This window comes from Pogoniulus pusillus, chromosome 25 (genome assembly GCF_015220805.1).
Source record: "Pogoniulus pusillus isolate bPogPus1 chromosome 25, bPogPus1.pri, whole genome shotgun sequence".
Classification (NCBI taxonomy): Eukaryota; Metazoa; Chordata; class Aves; order Piciformes; family Lybiidae; genus Pogoniulus; species Pogoniulus pusillus.
Window position 1 is genome coordinate 6570294 of NC_087288.1, and position 26123 is coordinate 6596416.

A 26123-nucleotide genomic window follows, 5' to 3' on the forward strand; every position below is an offset into this window, starting at 1 on the left:
TTGGCTGAGCATTAGGGAAAAAATGATTGACAGGGGGAATAGATGCAGCACTTTACCAGTGGTATTGGTGAAAGCTCTGTCTTGAGCTTCACTGAGATGCTTGAGGGTAGAACGGCTAAAGAAGCAAAAGCTGTTCTGTGGGGAAATGTGCTGTTCATGGACACTTGTGCAAAAGGACTTGAGAGATGTGCCACAAGTCATTTCAGTGAATGGTTTGGAGATGTGCTCGTGGATTTCTGCTCATTGAAATGAGTTCTGTAACATCTCCTGTATATGGTACTCAGTGGATCACAGAGAGCTTGTGTTCATCTCTACTGCAGTAAATCAATATCCATAACAGTGTTTTGTATAGATTATTCATTCTACTCTTGTGAAATAGGCTGGGTTAAGGAAGAGGAGGAAAGAAGGGACCACGCAAGACGTGGAATGAATTCTGTTTGGGGAGAGAATTCTGGACCTTTACAAACTCAGTGGTTGCTCTGTGACCTGCCTTTCATCCTTCATTCCCAGTCTGTTTCACTTTATATGCTAAGATTTTTAAAGTGTTCCAGGCACCGATATTGGCTTGAAATCCTAAACCTTACAGTAATGCAAAGGAGTTGAACACAGAAGGTTTTAGGTGTATACTTCCTTGAAGGACCTGTCCCTCAGAAGAAATACCTTGTCTTGGCTTAGATTGGAAGGAACCTCAGAAATCATAGAGTCCAACCTCCCTGCCAAAATCAGGATCACTTAGGGTAGATCATCTACTCCAATCTCCTTGCCACGTGCAGGAACATGGCTCAACAAGGTCTCATTCAACCTGGCCCTGAACACCCCCAGGAAGGAGGCAATCACAACCTCCCTGGGCAGCTTATTCCACAGTCTCTCCACCTTTGTACTGAAGAACTTCTCCCTAAGACCCAGTCTAACCTTGCTCTCTCTCAGCTTTAAACCATTTCTCCCTATCCTGTCTCTAGACACCCCTTTGAAAATTCCTTTTCAGACTTCATCAGGGATCCTATCCTACAGGGAGAGGGAGCATTCAGCCTGGGGAAGGCTCCTGGGAGACCTAATATCAGCCTTCCTGCACCAGGAGTGGGCTACAAGAAGGCTGCAGAGGGACTCTTTGCAAAGGCTTGCAGTGATTAGGATGAGGGGCAATGGTTTGAAAGTACAGGAGAGCAGATTTAGATGTTAAGAACAAGTTCTGCACCATGGGAGTAGTGAAACACTGGAGCAGGTTGCCTAGTGAGGTAGTTGAGGCCTCACCCCTGGAGATATTCCATGTCAGGCTTAGAAGAACTTAGCGCAACCTGATCTAGTGGAGGATGTTCCTGCTGACTGCAAGGGAGTTGACCTAGATGACCTTTTGGAGGTCCCTTCCAACCCAGACCATTCCATGATTTTATGTAGTTCTCCTGCTGTATAGACTAAAGTGATGTATATTGACTTGCCAGTTTCCTATTGCTCCTTTTCACTTTCAAGAAATACCTAAAATGAGGAAACTAAAAGCAGTCATGGAGGTGTTTTGGTCTCTTGATGTGGATTTGGGATGCAGCAGCATCGGTCAGTTACAGTGTGCCTATTTATTTTCATGTCCTTTTACTCTCCTTTTTTTAGTGTGCCTATAGAGAGATGCCAGAGCTTAGAAATAGAATCAGTCAGGGTAGGAAGGGACCACTAAGATCATCTAGTTCCCACCCCCCTGCCGTGGACAGGGACACTTCACACTAGATCAGGCCGTCTAGAGCCTCCTGCAGCCTGGCCTTAAACACATTCAGGGACAGAGCCTCAACTACCTCCCTGGGCTACCTGTTCCAGCATCTCACCACCCTCATCGTGAAGAATTTCTTCCTAACATGCAGTCTGAATCTACCACTTTCTAGCTTTGTTCCATTCCCCCAAGTCCTGTCACTACCTCACATCTTAAAATGTCCCTTCCCAGCTTTCTTGTAGGCCCCATACTGAAAGAACTCAGTGAGATCATCTCCAGAGCCTCTAAATGGAATGTTTAATTACCATGAGGAGCAACATATTCCCTTTTTTCCAGGCAGTTCTTGTGGATATTGCATCTTTTGTGTGCAAAAGATAGAAAAAAAGCCAAATTCTAGTCTTCTTCCTTCCTTCTCATCTGATGTGCCCAGTGTGCACATGTTTCCCAGATGACACAAGGTGCAGGTCAGCCACTGCTGCATTCATAAATATTCATACCTGTAGCGATGGAGGAGAGGAAAAATAAGTGACAGGTTAGCATAAATTAAATATTCAGCACAACTCAGCAACATCAGGATTAAAATGGAAATAGGCATGATGCTGGGGGGAAAAAAACCTGTTCCAAGAAAACATTTTAAAAGCAGAATACTTCTCTTTCACATCAATCACTGTATTTTGGGGAGAAAAGAAGAAAAAGAAGAAATATTTTTGCTCTGTGTGAAATAAGAGGAATAATAATGACAATAAAAAAACAAACAACCAGAAACCTGGTTAAATGCAGATTTCTAGAGCCAGCCAATATGCTGTCAAAAGTAGCCAGGACCTGTCAGGAAGTTGTTGATGAGTCTTGTTCTTCTGGAGCTGTACAACAGAAATTCTCAAGACGTCCTTGTTCTGGATGTGATGAGGGTTCAAACTCTGAGAGCAGTGTTCTCATGCTGCCTGTATTCTCTGTTGCTGCAGTCAAGCTTCTCTTTCCCTTACTGGCAATATTAACCTTTTTAAGACCAAGACAAAATTCTCAGGTGTCTCTTCCCTGTTACCATGCAGTACATCACATTAGTGATAGCTCTTTGGTGATGTGTTCAACTAACAGAAGAGCTCTGCCAGGATGAGGGAGGGAATTCTTTGCTTCAGTTCTACTCTTGTGACACCCCACCTGGAGTACTGCCTCCAGTTCTGGGGACCCTAACACATGATGGACGTGAAACTGTTGAAGCAGGTCTAGAGTAGACCACTAAGATGATCAGAAGGCTGGAGAAACTTCTGGGGACAGTCTGAGAGAGTTGGGGCTGTTCAGCTTGGAGAGGGCTTCAGGGAGACCTTAGAGCAAAACTTACTTTCTATGCTAAAACCTCACTTTATTGAGTGTGAGAATTGCAGCCTGTACAAACCTGTTATTTTAGTTGTGCTCAGATATCTTCAAAGCTGCAGATAAGAAAAGAATATGCTGATGGAGACTGCAAATAGCTATAAGGGAAACTAGAAACTCAGCAGGGTAACTTCTGCAGGTAACAGCTAAATTATTTCAGCTCACCCTTGAACATTCAGTCAGAGATTTTTTGTAAGGCTGCTGCTGATCTCCTTTCCCAAATAATCAGTGATAGGATGAGAGGAAATGGTCTTAAGTTGTGACAGAGGAGGGTTAGGCTGGATATTGGGAAAAAATTCTTTACTGAGAGAGTGGTGAGGTGTTGGAACAGGCTGCCCAGGGAGGTGCTGGAGTCACCATCCCTGAAGGTGTTCAAGAAGCTGCAGATGTGGTGCTTCAAGATATAGTTTAGTGGTCATGGTAGTTGGGTTATGGTTAGACTCAATGATCTTACAGATCTTTTCCAGCATTAACAATTCCATGATTCAGTGCAAACAATGATTAGCACTTGTGACCCATTCATCTTGACACTCACCCATGAGAAATTTATAGACATTGATCAGATCCCCTCTCAGCCTTCTCTTCTTCAGGCTAAACAGCCCCAAGTCTCTCCGTCTTTCTTCATAGCAGAGATGTTCAAGTACCCCAGTCATCCTCATGGCTCTCTGTTCAACTCTTTCCAGAAGATCCCTGTCTCTCTTGAAATGGGGAGCCCAAAACTGGACATAGTACTGCATGTGTGGTCTCAGCAGGACAGTAGATGGGAAGGAGAACCTCCCTAGACTTGGTGGACACACTTTTCTTAATGCACCCCAGGATGTCAGATACTCCAAGTTTTAATAAATCCTAATCACTATTCACCCTTCCTTTCTTAGAGGACACTAGAAAGCATGAAAGTTGTCAAGTTTGTCATTCCCTGTGAGAGATTAAAAAGTAATTTGACATGTAGACGTGGCACTTGATGACATAGTTTAGTGGGCATGGTGCTGTAGGATTACTGGTTGGACTTGATGATCTTAGAGGGTGTTTCCAACCTTAATGGCTCTATGGTTTTCAGCAGAAATCATGCTCTGAGGCCACTGTGTCTGTTGAGTCAGTGGTTAATACCCAATATGGTTAGGAGGTTTGGCTTTCAAGCTTGTCTTCTGGAAGCTTGTTGCCATACCCAACTAGGCCATTGGGCTAAGGTTGCCAAGAGGCTGGAGCCAGGCTCTGCTTGGTGATGCCCAGTGATGGGACAAGGGGTAATGGGTGGAAGTTGAGGCATAGGAAGTTCCATGGAAACAGGAGGTTGAAATTTTTCCCCGTCAGGGTGACAGAACACTGCAACAGGTTGCCCAGGGGGGTTGTGGAGTCTCCCTCTTTGGAGGTACTCAAGATCTGCTTGGGTGATTTCCTGTGTGATCTGGTCTAGGTGATCCTGCTCTGGCAGGGGGGGTTGGACTGGATGAGCTTTTGAGGTCCCTTCCAGCCCCTAACATTCTGTGATTCTGTGTGATTGGATCTCCAGAGGCCCCTCCCAATCCAAATCATTCTGTGAGCACTACAGGGCATACTGTACCTGAAGGAAGCCTACAGGAAGGCTGCAGAGGGACTGCTCATGAGGGTGTCTAGAGACAGGCCAAGGGAGAATGGTTTGAAGCTGAGGGAGAGCAGGGTTAGACTGGATCTGAGGAAGAAGTTCTACAGTATATGGGTGGTGAGACTCTGGAACAGGTTGTCCAAGGAGGTTGTAGATGCTCCCTTCCTGGAGATACTGGCTGAGGCCTTGGGCAGCAAAGTGTAGTTGAGAGTACTCTCTGCCCATTTTGAGAAGGTTGGGAGTAGATGAGGTCCCTTCCAAACTAAGCCATTCTATGATGCTATGAAATTTTGTTGTAGAATTGTATGTGTTTTACTGATCATCTGTCAAAGGAATTGATTCTGCTTGAGGCTGAGGACTTCTTTCTCAATACCACACCAGAGTGTTTTAGTAGCTGACATTCTTTTAACAGTGAGCTGACACCAAAACCTTAGGTTTGGAGGTAATCCAGCAGGATCAGATCCTTTAAACACCATGTTTAAGTATGGATGCTCTGCTTTCTTCTATTACTACAATCAGATGACACATCTTGAAAGCCAAATAATGCATTTCTGTTCTGTGTCATTATAATGATGGTAATTAATTTGGATTAGTTCTGCAAGTTTATTTTGGAGGACAGCTTTAACCTCAGTAAAGTTTATTACCATAAAGATGGCCCATGGGCAGACCTCAGATCTAAACTAGATGCCTTAGAAACGTCCCAGAGATTAAATGGATTGGGTTCTTGAAAATGTATAAATAGTTTTTATCCATATGCAGTGTGCTCTGTGCAGATCAGCGTCTGAGGTGCAAGAGCCACGCTTTCACAGATTGCACTGGGTTGGAAGGGACCCTCAAAGATCATCTTGTCCAACACCCCTACGCTGAGCATGGACACCTCCAGCTAGATCAGGCAGCCCATCAACACATCATAAGTGATTTTTAATGTCTACAGGGATAGAACCTCAGTCACATCCCTGGGCAACTTGTTCCTGTATCTTACCAGAATTCAAAAGAAGTTGCAGGTGAAGGAGGGAAGAACTTCTCTAGATATCTTTCAGGAGTGTGTCAGTCACTGAAGGAAGAAGGAAAATTGGCAGTGTGCTTAGGGAGTGGCAATTTGATTGTTTTATTTGTTATTCGACTATTTACCTGTCTCAGCAGGGCAAAATTTAGCCAACAATTGCTTGCAGGGGTTAGGAACTTCCTCCACACACTCTCTGAAATTGACCAGCCTAGCTCAGATGGCTTGGAAGTAAGTTGAAGCTGTATTTACAGCCTGGCAAAAATTACCAGCATATGTGCACAATATATTTACAAGTATTTACAATGATATACAATGCAGAAATAATACAGAAATCCAAACTCCCTTTTGGACAAAGAAACTGCTCAGAAAGGCTCAAAGCTACCCCCTTCTTTTCTCCCTCTCTATTTCCCTTCCCATCCTGAAACCAAAACAAGCAAGTCAGCCAAAGCTTACTTGTTAGTTGTTAGAGGAGAGACTTGTACAGGGATATTAGAGCAGATCAAAGGAGAAACAAACAGGGGAAGGTCGCAAGGAAAAGTGAGAGAAGATGGTTTAGGCTATAACTTTTTATCCCTCTCAGCAAACCAATGAAATGGATATCATTATTTTCTTTTTGCAACCAATGATCTGATTTCTCTCATTAAAATATTCTGCTTAGCCTCAAACCAGCACAACTGAATATGCTGTTGGTGTGGTAATGCCATAAGCAGAAACCAAGGAGCCATTAGGCTAGCTAGGTGTTGCCCTGGCTCCCATGCTGGGAGAAGGAAAGTTTCTGCAGCTTCTTATCAAGAAGCCAACTTCTTTCCTGTGTGGCCTACTCTAGGTCGTTCTGCTCTGGCAGGGGGATTGCACTGGCTGATCTTCAGAGGTCCCTTCCAGCCTCTACCGTTCTGTGATTCTCTGAGCAGATAGTCAGCTAACAGAGCTGAAAGGGAAGGATGCTGTCTACATGGAGGCTGGCCACAGGATCCTACAACAGGCATGGCATTTCAGCCATTTTCCCTTCAGTGGAACAGAAAGTTCTTTCAGTCCAGGAAATGGAGCAGATGAGACCAAAACACCCACAGCCAAGAGCCAGCTATTCACTTAGATGTAAGAGAAACCTACACAAATGAGAGAAAGGGGGGAGCGGGAAGCCAGTTGGGTATTTAATATGCTGGAGAAGTAATAAGGTTCAGAGCCATAAGTTGGCAGCTACTTATGGGAGAGGCTGAAGGAAGAAGGAAAAGCTAGCAAGGAGTGGAGTAACCCTGCCTCATTTCACCAAAAGCTATGCAGAATTGATGCTCTGCATTTAGTTGGAGTCTAATGTACAGGTTTGCTGTCTTCAAGTATTTGTAGATGTTCAGAATTATATATATTGATAATTGATTTTAAAAAAACCAAACAAACAAGTTTTTATTAGTTTCTCTTCAGATCATTGACTTCACAAACTTGCATTCTCCCCTGGGTCCTTTTTAGGTTTCCTCTTCAATGTTGAGGTTCATTCTTGTTCTCCTTTAGTGACCACTTCTGTGCTTTTTCCCCTATGACTCTTACCATAATTAAAGGCAGTTAAGTTTTTATGTACATCTGCCCCATGGCTTTCAGATGCAGTTGAGATGTTCCTTAGAATCATAGAATGGCTCAGGTTGCAAGGGACCTCAGAAATCACCTGCTCCAACCCCCTTACCATTGGCACAGGCACCTCTCAGCTGGACTCTATTGCTCAAGGTTTTACCCAGCCTGACCTTGAACACATCTGGCAAGGAGGCATCCACAACCTCCCTAAACAACCTGTTCCAGACTCTCACCACCCTCACACTAAAGAATTTCTTCCTAAGATCCAGACTGACCCTGCTATCCCTCAGCTTCTAAACCATTCCCCCTTGTCCTGTCTGTAGACACTCTTAGGAAAAGTTCCTTTCCAGCCTCTTCTGCAGGATCCCTTCAGGTATTGGAAGGCAGCTCTGAGATCCCCTTCGAGTTTTCTCTTCTCCAGGCTGAACGCCCCTAGCTCCCTCAGCTTATCCTCATAGCAGAGGTGCACCAGCCCTTGGATTATCTTTATGGCCTCCTCTGGACTCATTCCACTATGTTGGGGACACCAGAACTGGATGCAATATTTGAGGTGGGGTTTCACTAGAACAGAATATTCATGTTTAGTTTTGTGTTATTTTTATCTTTTCCCACAACTTGATTCAATATCTTCTGACTTGGAATTTTGAGTTCTAAGCGGTAAAGGTTGGGGGGAAAAATAATCTATCATGCAGTGAATGTTATGCTAAATAAATAAGGTTCAAACTCTACCATAGTAAATGCTGTGTTCTGCTGTGCAGTGCCTAAGGAGCTGTGCTTAGTCTTTGGCAGAAATGGTTAATGGGGAGAGTGGGAATATTGCCCATTTGTCACTTTTCTGCAGAACTGAAAACTTGCTGCACTGTGAAACAAAAGGGAGGGAAAAGCTGAAATCCAGCATGACAACTGAGTCCCCTGTAGCCCTTTCTTTTCCCTAACAGCCATTGAAGCTAGCATATTATTTGCCTTTTTTTTTTGTTGAGACTCCTATATAATGTCTTAATAAAAAGTTGCTTTTGGTCTCAGATAATACATTTTGTTTTCCTTTTGGTGATTCTTGTTGCTCTTGGTTTTTGCTTTGTGACTTATGTCTTGGTGAAGCCTTTATTTCTACTTGGGAGCCAATTGAGCTTCTGTGGAACCAACTTGTACTAGAATTCGGCAATTCAGATGTTGCCAAGAAATTTCTGTGAGTCTTTGCCATGGGAAATTGGGGGGAAAATAGGAGGAAAGAAAACTTGAACTCATTCCTTCAAAACAGAAAGCATAGCAACCACAGTCAGAAGCATTTAGCAGTTTGGCAGCTGACAGTGGGATATACAAAGAATAACAAAATAGTCCATTGAAGAGGAGAAAAAGGATCTTCAAAAGACTTGTGTCCACAGCAGGGTGAAAAACACAGCAATCCCATTATCTGGGTTGTTAGAGGAAAGAAAGGACCAAAGAAAGAAGGAGGAGGGGGGAAAGTAGAATTTTTTTTTGTTCTAACTTATGCTCATGTAACGGTGTTAAATGATATGCCAGTAGCTTAGAAAATAGAAAGCTTTCTCTGGCATCTTCTTCAGATGTCTCTATTCAGGCAAGCGAAGTGAGGGAGAAAAGAAACAAGCAGTTCTGAGGTCAGCTGCTGTGGTGATAGAGCTAAAACTCTAGTTTCATTCAAAATTTTAAAGCAATGATTGTATTAAATGCAGCAGAACAACAACAGATAAGTAATGGTTGGAAGGGACCCATCCAGAAGGGACCTCCAGAGATCTTCAAGTCTAACCTCCCTGCTGAGCAGGATCCCCTAGGGTAGTTTGCACGGGAAAGCATCCAGGTGAGTTTTCAAAGACTCCAGAGGAGGAGACTCCAAAACCCCCTTGGGCTGCCTGTTGCAGTGCTCTGTCACCCTCACTGTAAAGAAGTTTCTTCTCATGTTGAGGTGAAACCTTCTGTGTTCCAGTTTGTATGCATTGCTCCTTGTCTTATGGCTGCTGACCACCAACAAAAGCTTAGCCCCATCCATTTGACACCCATCCCTCAGATATCTGTACACATTGATGAGATCTCTTCTCAGCCTTCTCTTCTCCAGACTAAACAGCCCCAGGTTTCACAGTCTCCTTTTTAGGGGAGATGATGCTTAAGCCCCCCAGTTGTTCTCGTGGCTCTAATCTATACCCTCCCATTCATTTGCTGGACTCGTATATAATCTGCAGTGTAAAGCATTTCCTTCCCTTTCCCTCCTCTGCCCTGACTGACTTCTGCACTAACCTTGGCTGTGTAGATAACAATTGATCCTTTTTTGTTTTCTGACTGTGGGGTTAGGGGGAGAAGAAGTTGCTTGTTGGCCCCTTCTGGGCTTTGTCCAGGAGGGATTTTTGTGTTGTTTCTCTGTTGTAAATAATTATCAATATATTCTCATCCGTATGTGTTGTATTATATGCTTTTAGATTTTACCTTGCTGTGAATACACAACTTGATAAGGGATTGCAACATCTCTCTTATGAGGAGAGACTCCTCAGTCTCTCTAAAGAGCTGGGGCTCTTTAGCTTGGAGAAGAGGACACTGAGAGGTGACTTTATTAATGTGAAGGGTGAGTGCCAGGAGGATGGAGCCAGTCTCTGCTTGGTCATGCCCAGTGACAGGACAAGGGGCAATGGGTGGAAGTTGAGGCATAGGAAGTTCCATGGAAACATGAGGAGGAATTTTTCCACTGTGAGGGTGAAAGAACACTGGAACAGGCTTCCTAGGGGAGTTGTGGAGTCTCCCTCTCTGGAGTTATTCAAGACCTGCCTAGATGAGTTCCTGTGTGGTCTGGTCCAGGTGATTTTGCTCTGGCAGAGGGTTTGGTATGGATGATCTTTCAAGGTTCCTTTCAGCCCCTGACATTCTGTGATTCTGTGACTTGCTTCCAGGCCTTCTAAGCTAGTCTGGTGATTTTATTTGAGGGTAACTTTCAACCCACCACAGTCAGCACTTGCAACTCCACCAGCATGCCTGAGAGGTCAGTTGTCAAAACTGTATGAATTCTACATCTAGGTGACTGATGCAAGAAACTAAGGTGACTTTCCTGGTGTTGCACACTGAAGCTAAAGGAAAACAAGTAAATCTTTCTCAAAACATTGCCTTGCAACATTCACAATCTACCTAATACCTTGATTCTGTCAGTACTGGAGTTGATTCTACAACTGTTTGCAGTAGCTTTGGCAATGTCCATGGCACAGGTTTCAAAAGGCACTTCCTTGAGAGGAAGGAAGCCTAACACAGTAATTTTACATTTACAAACATTATATATTTATTTTATTGGTTTACTTTCTTCTTTTGGATGAGTTAAGCAGTATTCTGTCTTCATGAGATTTGGGCAATCCATAACTTCTCATGTGGGTATCTTTTCTGTCACCCTGGGAGAGCCAAGTCCAATTTTAGTAGAGCCCATGGGGAGTTGAGCGTTCTCTATTTGTAATCCATGGATGTGGATGCTCTGAGTGGACAGGAAGATAAGGCAGAAGAATGTGAAAATCCAGGATAGGTATTCCATGGAATTTGTGCACTGCAGTCAATTACTTTTTTTTGCTCCATTGTATGTTCTTAACTAGAGCTTAAAACTGCAGGAAAATGCAAGGTGCTAATGTCTTCTCCAGGTGTTCTCATATCTATGGAGTCCTGTTCTGTTCTGAGGCTTTCTTCCTGACATTAGGATCTTGAACACTTGGGTTTTGTTTTGGCTCTCAAAATAATCCTCATCCCAAATGCTCCTCACTGCCATCACCACCAGGAAAATTAAAACCATTTTGGTTGAGGATGAGTAAAGAGTTTCCTTGGAGCTTTCATTACACCTGCTAATCTCTCTGCGTTCAGAAAACAAAGCTGAGTTTTAAAGCTGAGTAATCCTAGAGGCTTGGGTAGCTGTTGTAATTCCTATTGTGTGCTTTCACACTGTGCTCAGAGCAGAGCCAACTGAAAACATTTGAGCTGGGACTGCTTACCTTTGGCATGAATAGCCTGGAATTTATCCCTGATGCTTTATTGTGGAGCCTGGAAATGAACTGAGGCAGGTCTTTGGTGAGACCTCACCTGGAGCACTATGTGCAGCACTGGGGTACCCAGCACAAGAGAAACACAGACCTGCTGGAGTGGTTCCAGAGGAGGCTACCAAGGTGACTGGAGGGCTGGAGAGCCTCTCCTATGAGGACAGGCTGTAAGAATTTGAGCTGTTCAGCCTGTGGAAGAGAAGGCTCCAGCAAGACCTTAGAGCTGCATTTCAATCTCTGAGGGGGACCTGCAGGAAGGCTGGAGGAGGGAGTATTTAGAAGGGCTTGTGGTTATAGGACAAGGGGCAGGGGAGCAGGAGAGATTTGGGTTAGACATCAGGAGGAAATTCTGCACAATGAGAGTGCTGAAATACAAGAACAGGCTGCCCAGGGATGCAGCTTAGGTCACATCCCTGGAGACATTCAAGATCAGCCTTGCCTTGTTCCTGAGCAGCCTGATCTGGTTGGACGTGTCCTTGATGTCATAGAATCAGTCAGGGTTGGAAGGGACCACAAGGATCATCTGCAAGGGGGTTGGACACGATGACCTTTGAGGGTTTTTTCCAACCCAATGCAATATGTGAATATTAGCAAAACATGAATTGTAGCAAAAGCCTCCTGTGGCAAGTTGACATTCTTGGCTTAGCCCAGCCATTCAGTGAATACTAAACCAAAACAAACACAAAACTACATGACAAGTCTCAATGGTCAGTTTCGTATGTGGATTTCCAGGGAATGTGATGCTGTGTGCACCTGGTAGTTCTCAGAGAGCACAGAAATGCTTGTGGCTGGTAAAGCAAACTGATCAAAATTGCTTGACTTACTCTGTCCCATCGCTACAGTTTCTGACCTCAGCAAGTTGTCTTTACCTGACCTCACTGTGCAGTGTAGAATTATAGGTTACTGGCACCTACCTGAGCCACATTGGATGATGTCAGTCTCCATTTTAGAGAATGAATTGCTGCTGTTTGCCTTAGTTTCCTGAAAACACGAAAATGCTTCTTTATGGTGACAAATATTTATATGATTCAATCTCTTTAATAAATACAGGGACCAGATTCATCTATTGATTTGAACTCAAATGGTGGCTAGGCTCTGGAATAGGTTGCCCAGGGAGGCTGGGGATGTTTCCTTCCTGGAGGTGTGCAAGGCCAGGTTGGATGAAGCCTTAAGCAACCAAGTCTAGTTGAGAGGTGTCCCTACCCATAGCACCAGGGTTAGAGTAGATGATCTCTGAGGTTCATTGCAGCCTAAACAATCCTAGGATTTTATGATTTGTTCTGAGTCAGCACTGTGTTCTGTCAGCTACCCAACATGGCTTGGATTTGATGGTAGCAAAGGGAGCTGATGTCTTGATGACAAAATGGTGTGTAGGTCTGTCCTTTCTCTCCTGGAAAGCAAATATATTCCTTGCTTTGGATTGCAAGTTACACAGGGAATTGCTAACTGCTTCTCTTTTCTGGGGGGTTTAGATGATCTTTTTCAGTTTCCAAGAATGAGGTAATTTTATGTATTTTAAAAACTGAGGTCTTGAACCTTACTGAATATCAAGAGAATCATAGAATCAGCCAAGTTGGAAGAGACCTCCAACATCATCCAGTCCAACCTATCCCCCAGCCCTATCCAGTCAACTAGACCATGGTACTGAGTGCCTCATCCAGGCTTTTCATGAACACTTGCAGGGACGAATACAGTGGAGAAGACAAATTCAAGATGCTCTTAAAAGTACAATCCAATTCCCTGATGGCTGTCACTTCCATGTACAACAAAATGACTTTGTCTCTCAACCACGAGAGCAAGCAAGTTATTAGCAGGGTGAGGCAAACGGATACTAGGAAAACACAATCATAGACTCACAGAATGGTAGGATTTGGAAGGGACCTTGAAAGATCAAGTCCAGCCTCCCTGCCAGAGCAGCATCACTCATACCAGGTCACACAGGAGCAAACCCAAGTGGGTTTTGAATGGCTTCAGAGAAGAGGACTCCACAATCTCTCTGGGCAGCCTGCTTCAGGGCTCTGCCGCCCTCACAGTGGGTTCTCATAGAACTTCCTCTGCTCCAGCTTGCACCCATTGCCCCTTGTCCTGTCATTGGACATCCCTAAGCAAAGCCTGGCTCTGTCCTTCTGACATCTTCATGCATGTGAATGAGGGCACTCCTCAGGCTCCTCTGCTCCAAGGATAGGTAGGTTGTGGAGGAGCAAATTACCTTCACTTAGCTAATTGTGGATCCCATGTCTCTCTCAGAAGGAGAACATTGAGTTAACATTAAAGGCCGACGTGCTTGGTGCCTTAGACAGAAATCACAGTGCTAATACAAGCCCTGTTAAAAGTGTGTTTATCCTTATGTACCCAGTAGGAAAAATAAAACTTCAAAAGGTAGATTGTTTGGAAAATAATAAATGAGTAAATTCTCTGTAGCCTAGAGGCTATCAATTCTGAAGCACATCCCTCTGAGAGTTATAAAGCAGCTATTAACTGCAGAATTACTTCTCACTGTTCAGTTCTTTTCCTGAGATGTACTGATGGCTACTTGGTGTGCACATACTGCTCTTCTCCTTTTTGCTGTGCTTCACTCATGGCTGAGTGCATCTTTCATGGACTGGGAGAAGGGGTAGGAAACTCAGCACAATGCCAGGAAACAGGCTCCCAAGTGCCAGCTGTGTGCAGCTAATAGCTCACAGTTCTTCTCTGTTATGGCTTTCGGTTATGGTTTGTGTATTCCTGCTTTAATGCTAATTATCTGTGATCATTCAGCTCCAAATTTTCAGTTTCATAAAATTAATTGAATATAAACATCCTAAAACTTAGAAAACAAACACTCTAAAACATAGATGTAGGCTTTATTCTGGCTCTACACAGTGAATAAGATGTAATCATTCCCATCTCAGTAACTGTAAGGTTTTACTGGTGGAAGATGGAAGAAATGGTCATATGCAATGGGATTCCAGTAAAGTTTTAATATTGATGGCATCCAATTCCCACTATTTGCCACTCTTACTAAACTGCTCAAACAATTTACTCCTCATATGTTATATATTCATAGAATGGCTCAGTTTGGACCTCAGAGATCATCTACTTCAAACTCCCTCAGCTGCTCAAGGCCTCATCCAACCTGGTTTTGAACATCCCGCATAAATGAGGCATCAACAACCTCCCTGGGCAGCCTGTTCCAGAATCTCACCACCCTTGTACTCTAATAACTTCTTCCTAAGATCCACTCTAACCATACTCTCCCTCAGCTTCAAACCATTCCCCCTTCTCCTGTCTCTAGACACTCTTATGAATAGTCCCTCTGCAGCCTTCCTGTAGGATCCCTTCAGCTACTGGAAGGCACCTCTAAGGTTCCCCCAAACTCTTCTCCAGGATGAACACCCCCAGCTCCCTCATAGCAGAGGTGCTCCAGTTCTTGGGTCATCCTTGTGGCCCTCCTCTAGGGTCACTCCCACAGCTCTGTGTCCTACTTATGCTGGGACAGCCAGATCTAGATGCTGTATTCCAGGTGAGGTCTCAGCAGAGCAGAGTCAAGGGGAAGAATCCCCTCTCATGCCCCACTGCCCCTCTCCTCTGGCTGCAGTGCAGCACACAGCTGCCTTCTGAGCTGCATGAGGGCACCGCTGCCTCATGGGGAGCTTCTCAGCAACCAACACCAAGTTCTCATTCTTCAAGGCTGTGCTTAATTGGTGGTGATGAGTTACTGGGAAAACTCTTGCCAGTATTCCTGTTTGCACTTTGTCCATCGGGTCCTTGAGCAGTATTTACTGAAAAGTATTGTTTCCGATTTGGCAAATGACTTCAGAGCCTGTAGGGCTGCCTTAGACAATCAACAAAAGCTTAAATGTCCTTTTGTTTGCTCAGCTTTTCTAGTACAGCAATCAATTACTAGTTCTAATACTCAGCTTTCGTTAATATCAGACAATTTGGATTTGTCCATAAACAACAAATGCTCTTTGGAAGTTGATTTGTATCATCAAGGTACCTACCTGTCTTTAGTAGGTGCTTAAAGAGTATTTTCTCCTTGAGTTCTTTGTTGCCTTAATTACTTTAATTGTCATCAGCATGATGTAATTCTAGTGCAAGCCCATTTGTTCTTTCTTTAATCATATCCTCTAGCCTCTGTTTAATGCTTTTCAGTCTGTTCCAGAAAGGTTACCCCCTGTAACTCCTTCAAATGAGGTGGAAGCTATCCAAAATCCCTCTTGCTGTAGAAGCTGGCCAGTGTTTCATTAGATACAGAATCTCAGAATCATTTAGGTGGGAAAAGGCCTTCAAGATCATCATGTCCAACCATTAATCCTGCTCTACCAATCCCACCACTAGGCCATGTGCCAAATCACCACATTTACTTGGCTTTTAGCCACATCTGGGGGTGGTGACTCAGCCACCTCCTGGATATCCCTAAGAACTACTGCCTGTGAGGTTACTGCCTTCTTGCTGCATTCTTCTGCCTTCTAGTTTCCTTTGCTCTCAAGACAGAAAGTCACAGCTTGCATCAAGTTGGATGGGGCCTTCAAAAGTCATCTTGTCCAACCTCTCTGCACTCAGCAGGGACACTTCCAACTAGATCAGGCTGAAGAGTGACACAGCAAGGCTGACCTTGAATGTCTCCAAGGGCAGGGCCTTAACCACATCCATGGGCAGCCTGTTCCAGTGTTTCAACACTCTTGTTGTGCAGAACTTCCTGATGTCCAACCTAAATCTCCCCTGCTCCACTTTCACACCATTAACCCCTGTCCTATCACTCCAAGCTCTTCTGAGCAGTCCCTCCCCAGCCTTCCTGTAGGTCCTCTTCAGATGTTGAAATGGAGCTCTGAGATCTCCCCAGTGCAGTTCACTACTCCTGTGCTTGTTCTTCAGTACTCTGCTAGATCCCATTGTGTAGTTTCCCATCTCTGAGGTGTTAGAGAAGCATGTTGTAAATGCAAATGTGAATCCTTATTTTCTAGGGTTACAACTTAGTCCAATTCTGCTGTCTTCGCTTGAAGACAGAAACACATATTGCCTGCCTGCCTGTGGCAGAGGATTATTTCTGCTGTCAGGAATCCACACTGAGGTTTATTTGTTGTCTTTGGAGACACAGCTCCAGTGGGAATAGCAGCACTTGTACTGAACTCTTGAGATAAAGCAGAGAAACTGACTTATTAGTTAGCTTTTAGGCCACATTTTTAATGTAACAGAAAGATTCTGCCTTGGCTTGTGATGCAGTTTGCTGGGTGGATAATGATATAATTTGGAAGAACAAAAATTCTTGCAGTAAATCATCAATCTATCAATCACCTCTTTACTATTCTGTTGTTTTTAAAGACAGTTTTCAGTAGCGTTATTTGTGGGGTGTGCCATCTTAGATTGTGTTTTGATTCCTAAGAGGAGCAGAGTACTGTGCTGCCTCCCCCCCCTTTCACTTACTGCATGTCAGTTCAGTCTGCAGTTTCACTGGTGTTCAGAAGTAGGCTGCAGAGGAAATTCATTCAGGAGCTCTGCCTCTTGTATTTGGTAAGTATTTTCTGACCTCTCAGAGGGATGTAAATTCTAACCCAGTGACTGGTTCCCTAAATAGCTTTGGATTCCATCGTACAGTTGAAACATTGGAGCAGGGGCCAGACATGATCTAGTGGCATAGAATCCATAGATGAAGCCTCAGCACAAAGTGCTTTGATTTGCTTAGCTGTTACTTGTGCTCCAAATTGCTTTCTAGAGCAGGCTTAACCTCAGAAACAAAGAAGGGTTTAACTCCTGTCACCATGCATTCATATTCAGCCCTCCAGTGAGATTTTAGCTTTAGTATACATAGATTGCTTACTCTGGAGAAGAGAAGGCTGAGGGGAGACCTTGCTCTTTACAATTCCCTGAAAGGAAGTTGGAGTGAGGTGAGGGTTGCTCTTTTCTCCTTGGTAACAAGTGAAGGGACGAGAGGAAATGACCTCAGCTTGCACCAGGGGAAGTTTAGGTTGGAGATGAGGGGAAGAAAAGAGCCTTTCAGTGGGAGGGGTCAGGCATTGGATCAGGCTGCCCAGAGAGGTGGTGGAGTCACCATCCTCGGAGGTGTTCAGGAAGCATGTGGACATGGCACCTGGGCACTTGATTTGATGGCCGTAGCAGTGTTGGGCTGACAGGTGGGCTTGCTGATCTTGAAGGTCCTTTCCAGCCTTAATGATTCTATGATTCTGTGATACAACTTATTGCATAACTAAAAACACTGAAGAAAGACATGTGTGCTCCTTTACCATTCAGGAGTTCGTTATAAACAGCCTTGGTATCCCGGACAACACAGAAACAGCAGCAATTTCAGAGTATCCTAATAAAGGCTGGAGCCATGGGGAAATGGTTACAGCATGAGAGGCTGCTCTGGGCAGAGGAAATGTGTGATTAGAAACAAGAATCTTTGCTGTGGAGGTCAGCTGTAATAAAGGCTCATCTTGTCTTTTGTTTTTATCAGACAAATCTCCGGGCAGGGAAAATATGTAAGTGGGTATGGCTTTTGTCCAGCTGAGCTGCCTCAAAGGTTGTCCTGGTTTTATTGGGTTTTGATCTGTGTGATACTGGGTTCCCTGGTTTATAGCTTCACGAATACCGTGGATGCTGCTGTTGCTCAGCCCCCAAGGACATACTGCAGAAACGTTGTGTTATAAACTATGTGACCTTGGTCCACTTTCCGTAGATAAACAGAAGAGTTAAGACAGTGACAAAGGGCTTAGAGGAAGAGGAAATCTAAAACTTCTCCAAGGCAGCAGAATAGCTGTGCAAAGAGAGCTTTTAAGCAATCAAGGCCACACGAGCTAATTTGCAACTGGTAGTACAAATTATGTGCAGATTCCTTCCAATTGTTTGAATTAACTCCAGGGGTATTTTTAGAGCAACTTTGTTTGGTTTAATGAAAACTATTATTAAATCATTACTCAGTGAAAATAGTTCTTTAATTTGGTGTGTGTGTGTGTGTAAATTATCATCATTATTATCCTTTCATTAATGTGCCCATCCAGGATTGTATCCATTTGGTTAAAACGCTCCAGTTCCTCTTAGTAACTTCTCTGTTTGCTTTGCAGGTTGTATATAAAAATAATGATGTCAGGTTGGAGTTATCTCGACTTGCCAAGCAAGGAGATCCTAAAATGAAGATTCATGGAGTTGTAGCATTTAAGTGTGAGAATGTTGCAACCTTAGATCCAATCACGTTTGAAACACCAGAGTCTTTCATCTCATTGCCAAAGTGGAATGCCAAGAAAACGGGCTCCATATCATTTGACTTCCGTACAACCGAGCCAAATGGCTTGATTCTGTTCAGCCACGGAAAACCAAGGCACCAAAAAGATGCCAAACACCCCCAGATGGTGAAAGTTGACTTTTTTGCTATCGAGATGCTTGATGGCCACCTCTACCTGCTGTTAGACATGGGATCAGGTACCATAAAAATAAAAGCTTTGCAGAAGAAGGTGAACGATGGCGAATGGTATCATGTAGATTTCCAGCGGGATGGGCGGTCAGGTAAGCTGCTTTGCTTTTAATAGTCAGTGTGTTTTCTTGGGCTGTAGCTGAGAGAATTCTGAGTATATATTAAGTTGCTACCATGAGAGTGGTGAAAAATAAGGGGACTATAAGAACAAGATATACAAGAATATAGACAAGAAATATGAGACCAAGATATAGACAAACATAAGAAGATATGCAAGAATATATATATATGAAATAGAAGAAGATATGTAAGAAATAGAAGAAGATATATAAGAAGTTCTGTAAGAAATACAGGAACAAGATATACAAGAAGATCTGTAAGAAATACAGGAACAAGATATACAAGAAGATATATATACACATGAGAAATATAGGAACAAGACATGCAAGAATACAAACATGAGAAAAAGAACATGATATATAAGAATACACATACAGAATAAAAGAACAAGATATATATATATAGATATAAGAAATGTATGAAGTCATTACTGGCAGTTACCATAATGCAGTGATATGCAGAGTGAACTATCTTATGTTAACATTTATTGGGTAATCAGGTACTTAATCTTGCAACTAAGTGTGCTGCGTGCTCGAAAAACAAACAGTTAGTCTCCCTCTGTGCTTGCTTACACCAAATAGCTGAAGTGGCAAGTTTGAAGAATAAAAATAAAGCAAAAGAGAATTCTTGAAAGTAATCTCCAATGTAGGGAATAGTTGGCCCACAGGAATAACAGACAACTTCTAATCGTGCCGGCAGATCTCTGCATGATTGAAAGAGATGCTGATGAGTGGATAACACCACAAAACAGCAGAAGTGGAAAGAAGTGAATTGTATATTCTGTTATTCATAGATTCACAGAATCGTTTGGTTTGGAAGGCACCTTCAAGATCATCTAGTTACAACCTTCCTGCCTTGGCAGGGACGCATACCACTAGCTCAGGTTGCTCAAGGTCTCATCCAACCTGGCCTTGAATACCAGGAAGAAGGAGGCATCAACAACTTCTGTGGGCAACCTGTTCCAGTGTCTCCCCACCCTCCCTGTGAAGAATTTCTTCCTAATCCCCAGACTAAATCTGTCCTCCTCAAGTTTCAGCCCATTCCCTCTCATCCTATCACTGTGAGATCTTCTAGAAAGTCCTTTCCTGGCTTTCTTGTGGCCCCTTTCAGGTACTGGAAAGCTGCTGTGAGGTCTCCCCAGAGCCTTCTCTTCTCCATGCAGAACAACCCCAACTCTCTCTGTCCCCATAGAGAAGGTGCTCCACCCCTGGATCATCTTTGTGGCTTTCTTCTGGACTCTTTCTAACATGTCCATATCCCTCATATGCTGTGGACACCAGAACTGGATGAGTGGGGTCTCAGCAGAGCAGAGGAACGTAATCCCCCTCACTATCCTTCTCTCACTGCTTTGCATGCAGCTCAGCACACAGCTGCCTTCTGAGGTGCAAGCAAGCACTGCCAGCTCCTGTTGAGTTTTTCATTAGTGGACATCCCCCAAGTTCTTAATTCATATTCTTTAGTAGTTTATTCAATAAATTCTCAGTGAGGAGAGTGAAAATAAAGAAGCAAAGAATCATTTTGGTTGGAAAAGACCTTTAAGATTATTGAGTCCAAGCATTACCTACCTTTACCAAGCCCTGGTGCTAAACCATGTCCCTTAGCAATTCCTGAAGTCTTCCTGGTGCTACTGCAATCTACTGTGAAGTGCATTTTACTACTTGTGTTTCTGCTGCACCTGATCTTGAGTATGCATTGTGCCTTTAGCAAATAATTTATATCCACAAATGGAAGGACAAATCTGTTGTGTGATACCTTTCTTTTAGCTGATGCCAGGATTTGGTGGGAGGAGTGCAAAATGTACTGATTCTATAATTCAGCTCATCAAAGAATTTTTCAGTTCTTATCAGTATCTAGTCTGCACTTTATGTTCTAAAATTGAGTGTTGGAAAACAAAAACTCCTTTTCTTTTGGATTTTGTGGGACTTCTTCCCATGTATTCCTTCTGGTGACTCCTTTTCCATCATTTGGATTTATAATTTCTTTTTTGAAACTTCCCTCCTCCCCCCTCCAAGTTATCATTTTATGGTTTGCTTTCTTGCTACCCATAAATCAGATTTCAGATCAAGCCAATCTTAGGTGCAGCTTTACATTGAAGATGTCAAGCAAATCCCTGCTGAAAGTCAGAGCAAATTCAATTAATTCAATTGATCAATCTGCCTTAGGATTATGAACAAAAACTAATTATTTGATTCCTACATTGTGTGGCTTCAGGTTCTAATTGTAGGGAGTTTTATTTGCTGGTTGTAATATTGCTTATTTGCTTTTCTTAAGGTTAAAAAACAAGGCACACACACAAAAACCCCAAACCAAACCCTAGAAACCAAGCCACAGAGCACAGAGCTTCTCAGAATCCTCCATTGTGATTGCATATCTGGTGCTTATATTATTTATACTCCAATCTCCATTTCAGGCTTCCTTCTTAAGTGCTGTTTCAGTGATTCATAGGAGGCAGTAAATCCTGTAATTATCATGCCTGTGGGACTCTGCTGAAAGCAAAGTTTACTCTTACATCCCAAGCCAACACAACTATAAATAAGAGAAATAAATGCATAGCAGTTGTTTCCAGCTGAAGATCCCTTCTGCCCTTTCATTGCTTCACACAGCTCACAAGTGCTGGTAAGACAGTTTAGGACACAATTTCTCTGAGCTAGTTAGATAAGGATTTGATGGGTGGACTGTCTGGTGGATAAGGAATTGGCTGGATGATTGCATACAAAAGGTAGTTGTCAACACCTCGATGTTCAGATAGAGATGGGTGACAAATAGTGTCCCTCAAGGATCTATACTGACCAGTGCTGATCAATGCCTTCATTAGTGGTATCAACAGTGATGTTGAGGCAGCCTCAGCAAGTTTGCAGATGGTACCAAGCTGAGTGTTGCAGTTGGGAAGACTAAAGGACAGGATGGGTCCAGAGGGACCTGGAGAGGTGGGCTCAGGAGAATCTCATGAGGTTCAATAAGGGCAAGTGCAAGGTCTTGTAGCTAGTTTGGGGTAATCTTTGATATTAATATAGGCTGGGACATGATGAGATTGAGAGCAGCCCTGCAGAAAAGCAGTTGGAGGTGCGAGTGGATGAGAAGCTGCACATGAGCCGGCAATGGGCACTTGCAGTCCAAGAGGCCGGTGGTAGCTTGGACTGCATCAAAAGCAGCCTGGCTGGCAGATAGAGATTGCTGATTCTGCCCTTCTGCTCTGGGGAGACCTCCCCTGCAGTGCTGTGTCCAAATATGGAGCCCCCAACACAAGAGACACATGGAGCTGATGGAGTGGGTGCAGAGGAGGACTCCCAAGGTGATCAGAGGGCTGGAGAACCTCTCCTTTGAAAACAGGCTGAAAGAACTGGTGCTGTTCAGCCTGCAGAAGAGAAGGTTCCAGGGAGACCTTAGAGCTGCATTTCAATATTTGAAGGAGACCTACAGGAAGGCTGGGGAGGGACTGTTTAGAAGGGCTTATGGGGATAGGATGAGGGGAAATAGTTTGAAAGTGGAGCAGGGGAGATTTAGGTTGGACATCAGGAGGAAATTCTTCACAATGAGAGTGACAAAATATTGGAACATGTTGTTTAGGGATGCAATTGAGGTCTGTCCCTAGAGACATTTGATATCAGCCTTGTTGTGTCCCTGGGCAGCCTTATCTAGCTGAAGGTGCCCCTTCTGAGTGCAACAGGGTTGGAGAAGATGACCTTTGATGGTTCCACCCAAACCAATGCATTCTGTGAAGCTGTGAATGCATTTAATTCTTTAAAAGCATTGATGGTTATCAGCAAGAATGCAGGCTAAGAAATGCACACCTGATGGTCAGGACTGCATGTCATCATTCAACAGAATTATAGTTAAATGTATATTTAAAAGCAGAAGTCTTGCAGTTGATGAGTGGCCTCTGATAGTTACCCTGTCCCTCTTGAAAGCTGACTGTAGTGCCGTGTTTGCCCTCAAACACTGAACCGTTACGTGGAATGCTTCATAAATAGGTAGGCATTTGGAGTGGCAAACTGAATTTTCAGCTGAAATCTGACCCTTGCTTTAATACATACATAGAATCATAGAATCAACCAGGTTGGTAGAGACTTTCAAGCTCATCCAGTCCAACCTAGCGCCTAGCCCTAGCCAATCAGCTAGACCATGGCACTAAGTGCCTCATCCAGTCTTTTCTTGAACATCTCCAGGGACGGTGACTCCACCACCTCCCTGGGCAGCCCATTCCAATGCCAATCACTCTTTCCATGAAGAACTTCCTCCTAACATCCAGCCTAGACCTTCCCCAGCACAACTTGAGACTGTGTCCCCTCATTCTGTTGCAGGTTGCCTGGCAGAAGAGACCAACCCCACCTGGCTACAGACTCCCTTCAGGTAGTTGTAGACAGCAATGAGGTCTGCCCTGAGCCTCCTCTTCTGCAGGCTGCACACCCCCAGCTCCCTCAGCCTCTCCTCATAGGGTTTGTGTTCCAGGCCCCTCACCAGCTTCGTCACCCTTCTCTGGACATGTTCCAGCACCTCAACATCTCTCTTGAATTGAGTGGCCCAGAACTGGACACAGTACTCAGGATGATCCTTTACAGCAGAAGAACTAACCGGGACAGTGCAAATGCTCTGATAATTTTTTTCCTTAGTGAGAGTATTGGCTGAGTGATATCTTAGGCCATCAGATTTAACCAAGTAAAATGGCTGCCTAGCAATTAAATGATGAGCTGTATGTCCTTATTTTCTTCTGCTTGGAACATAAAGCATTAAGTTTAGATTATTTCTTCATGACTTATGCATATTGGTCTATTATGCCTTTTTTTTTCCTTCTCTCCATTAATAATAAAATCCACTTTAGTATTCCAGGAAGCTTTTTTTTTTTCTTTCTCCATTTATTTTCTCTACAGTCGAAACCAAATCTTCTGAAAAATACTATGACAATGCTCACTTTTCATTTGCTTAGCTTTAGCATTTTTTTATGTGTGATTAAAGGTATACAGCTTGGTTTAAAATATAGATTTTTTGAGATGATATATAGAGGTCCCTTCTAATGCCTCTCACTCTGCTTACTGCAGAGAGGGTTGGACTCAACGATCTCCAGAGGTCTTTTCTGGGATTTTCTTGTTCCTACTGACAAAAATACTTCACAGCCTATTAAGTGTGAAGAGATTGTCCTGTTGAGGAATAAGTAGCTCAAATAAATATCCTGGGAAATATTTAATTATTTTTTAATGTCAGGTTTGGCATCTTGCAGTCATTTCCTCCTAGCCTTCAAATCCAGTGTAGACTGCTTCTCTCGGGTAATGGAAAGCTGTGACATTTCTCAAGGAGCCTTGCTAATTTCCCTGACTTTGGTATTAGCTGGATCAGCAAGTACTCCATTTATTCTTCGTTCTTTGCTCCATTCCAGACTTCCAATCACAGGGAACATCCTCTCTAAACTCCTGGCTTTGGCATTGGTCACCCGGGACTCTGGTGGAGGAGATGTAATGAATAAGAGCATAGTTTTAAATTGTGCTTGTCAAGGACCTGTTCAGTAGTGAGTCTGCTGATCATCTCAGATTTTGGAAGCTACAAGGAAGAGGGAGGAGATGGAGTCTTTTCATTTCCTTTTGCTGAAGGGAGTTTGGCCCTGTTACTCTTACATATATTGTTCACCCTAGAATCCCATCCTGCTGCCTCTAAGACCTACTCTGAGCTCTTCCTTACCTTAAAAAAAAGGAAATCTTTGGTGAGAAGGAACTCTTTAAATCCTACTTCCAGTGTTAAATTTAAAAAAAAAATATTTCATACATAATCATAGAATGATTTTGTTTGGAAGGGACCTCTACAGACCATCTAGTCCAACCCCCTCTGCGGTAAGCAGAGTGAGAGGCGTTAGAAGAGACCTCTGGATATCGAGTCCACACCCCCTGCTAGAGCAAATTCACCCAGAGCAGGTTGCACAGGATGGTGTCCAGGTGGGTTTTGAATGACACCAGAAAAGGAGACACTCTGGGCAAGCCTGTTCCAGTGCCACCCTCAAAATAAAGAAATTCATCCTCATATTTAGATGGAACTTTCCTACATTCAAGCTTGTGTCTGTTACCTCTTGTCCTGTCAATACCTTTCCCTCTCATCCACCTGCTATGTCCTGCCATGTGAGCTCAGTTCCTTTCCAGTACTTGTGGTGATTCTGAATTCCTGAATCTGAAGGACCAGTAGCTTCATAGCAACTTCACACACGTCCTTGGGCTTGGCCATGGGCTGTATGCTGTGGTCAGAATCCTCATCATAGCCACTCCATTGTGCTTTTAGCACATAAGATGAGAAGTCATCTGGCATACTTGACTCTGATTTTTCACTGTTTCTGAACAAAGGTGTTTCACATGCACAAAAAGCCCTCTGAGATATTCATAGAGATCAGAATGGTTGTAGTTAGAATCTTCATGTTTAACTGATCAGAATTAAGAAACGCTTTAGAAATATGGCTTAGTTTCTTACAGACAGACTTAGGAAGAAGTAAATTGCTGAGATAATGAATGTGATTGGAGAGGCTCATTAACTCATACCTAAGGGAAATGTTTGTCTGTTCTGCTCCTAACAGTTCTGCCAACTCTGCAGTAAAAACAACCAAAAACCAAACCAACGACAAAAAAACAACCCCAAACCCAACTGAACAAAAAATACCCCCACCCAAAACCAAAGTCACAGACTCAAACCAAAAAAGAAGCTCACCTCTGGAGCAGCTGTAAATGTCTTTGCTCACAGTTTGTCTGTGTAAAGCACTTCAGTTAGGTTTTGATGTCTGTTTTCCGAGACTTGAGCATTGTTTAAAATGCTTTTAGGCTGTTTGCCATATGCAGGGGTAACCTTACAAGTGTTTCTTTGACCTACTTGCCATTCATCCTTTCAAAATCAAGGCCAGCATGATAATGAGAGGGCTGGAGCACCTCTGCTATGAGGACAGGCTGAAAGATTGGGGCTGCTCACTCTGGAAAAGAGAATTCTTCAGGGAGAGCTTAGAGCTACATTTCAGTATCTGAAGGGAACCTATAGGAAGACTGGAGATGGACTCGTAGTTATGGGATGAGGGACAATGGTTTGGAACTGGAGCAGGACAGATTTAGGTTGGACATCAGGAGGAAGTTGTGCACAATGAGAGTGGTGAAATACTGGAACAGGTTGCCCAAGGATGTGGTTGAGGCCCCATTCCTGGAGACATTCAAGATCAGCCTTGAAGTGTCCCTGGGCAGCCTGATGAAGTTGGAGGTGTCCCTGCTGAGTGCAGAGAGGTTGGACAAGATGATCTTTGAGGGCCCCTTCTAACCCAATGCAATCTGTGCATCTATGGATTTTTCATTTGACCTTCTCCAGGTATTAAGAGGACAAAGGCTGGGTCTAAACAGTGTTTCGTGTTGGTAAGACCAAAATACATCTCAGCA

General features: G+C 43.5%; 1 protein-coding gene across 38 annotated transcripts in view; it reads left to right on the forward strand.

The window, feature by feature from the left end:
* NRXN1 (neurexin 1) overlaps nucleotides 1-26123 on the forward strand; it is an 841287-nt gene that overhangs the window by 299074 nt on the left and 516090 nt on the right. For all 38 annotated transcript variants that reach the window (XM_064164298.1, XM_064164297.1, XM_064164296.1 and 35 more), the window contains one exon: nucleotides 18272-18710. In XM_064164298.1, coding sequence (XP_064020368.1) covers nucleotides 18272-18710 — 439 coding nt within the window. The remainder of the gene's footprint in view (nucleotides 1-18271; nucleotides 18711-26123) is intronic.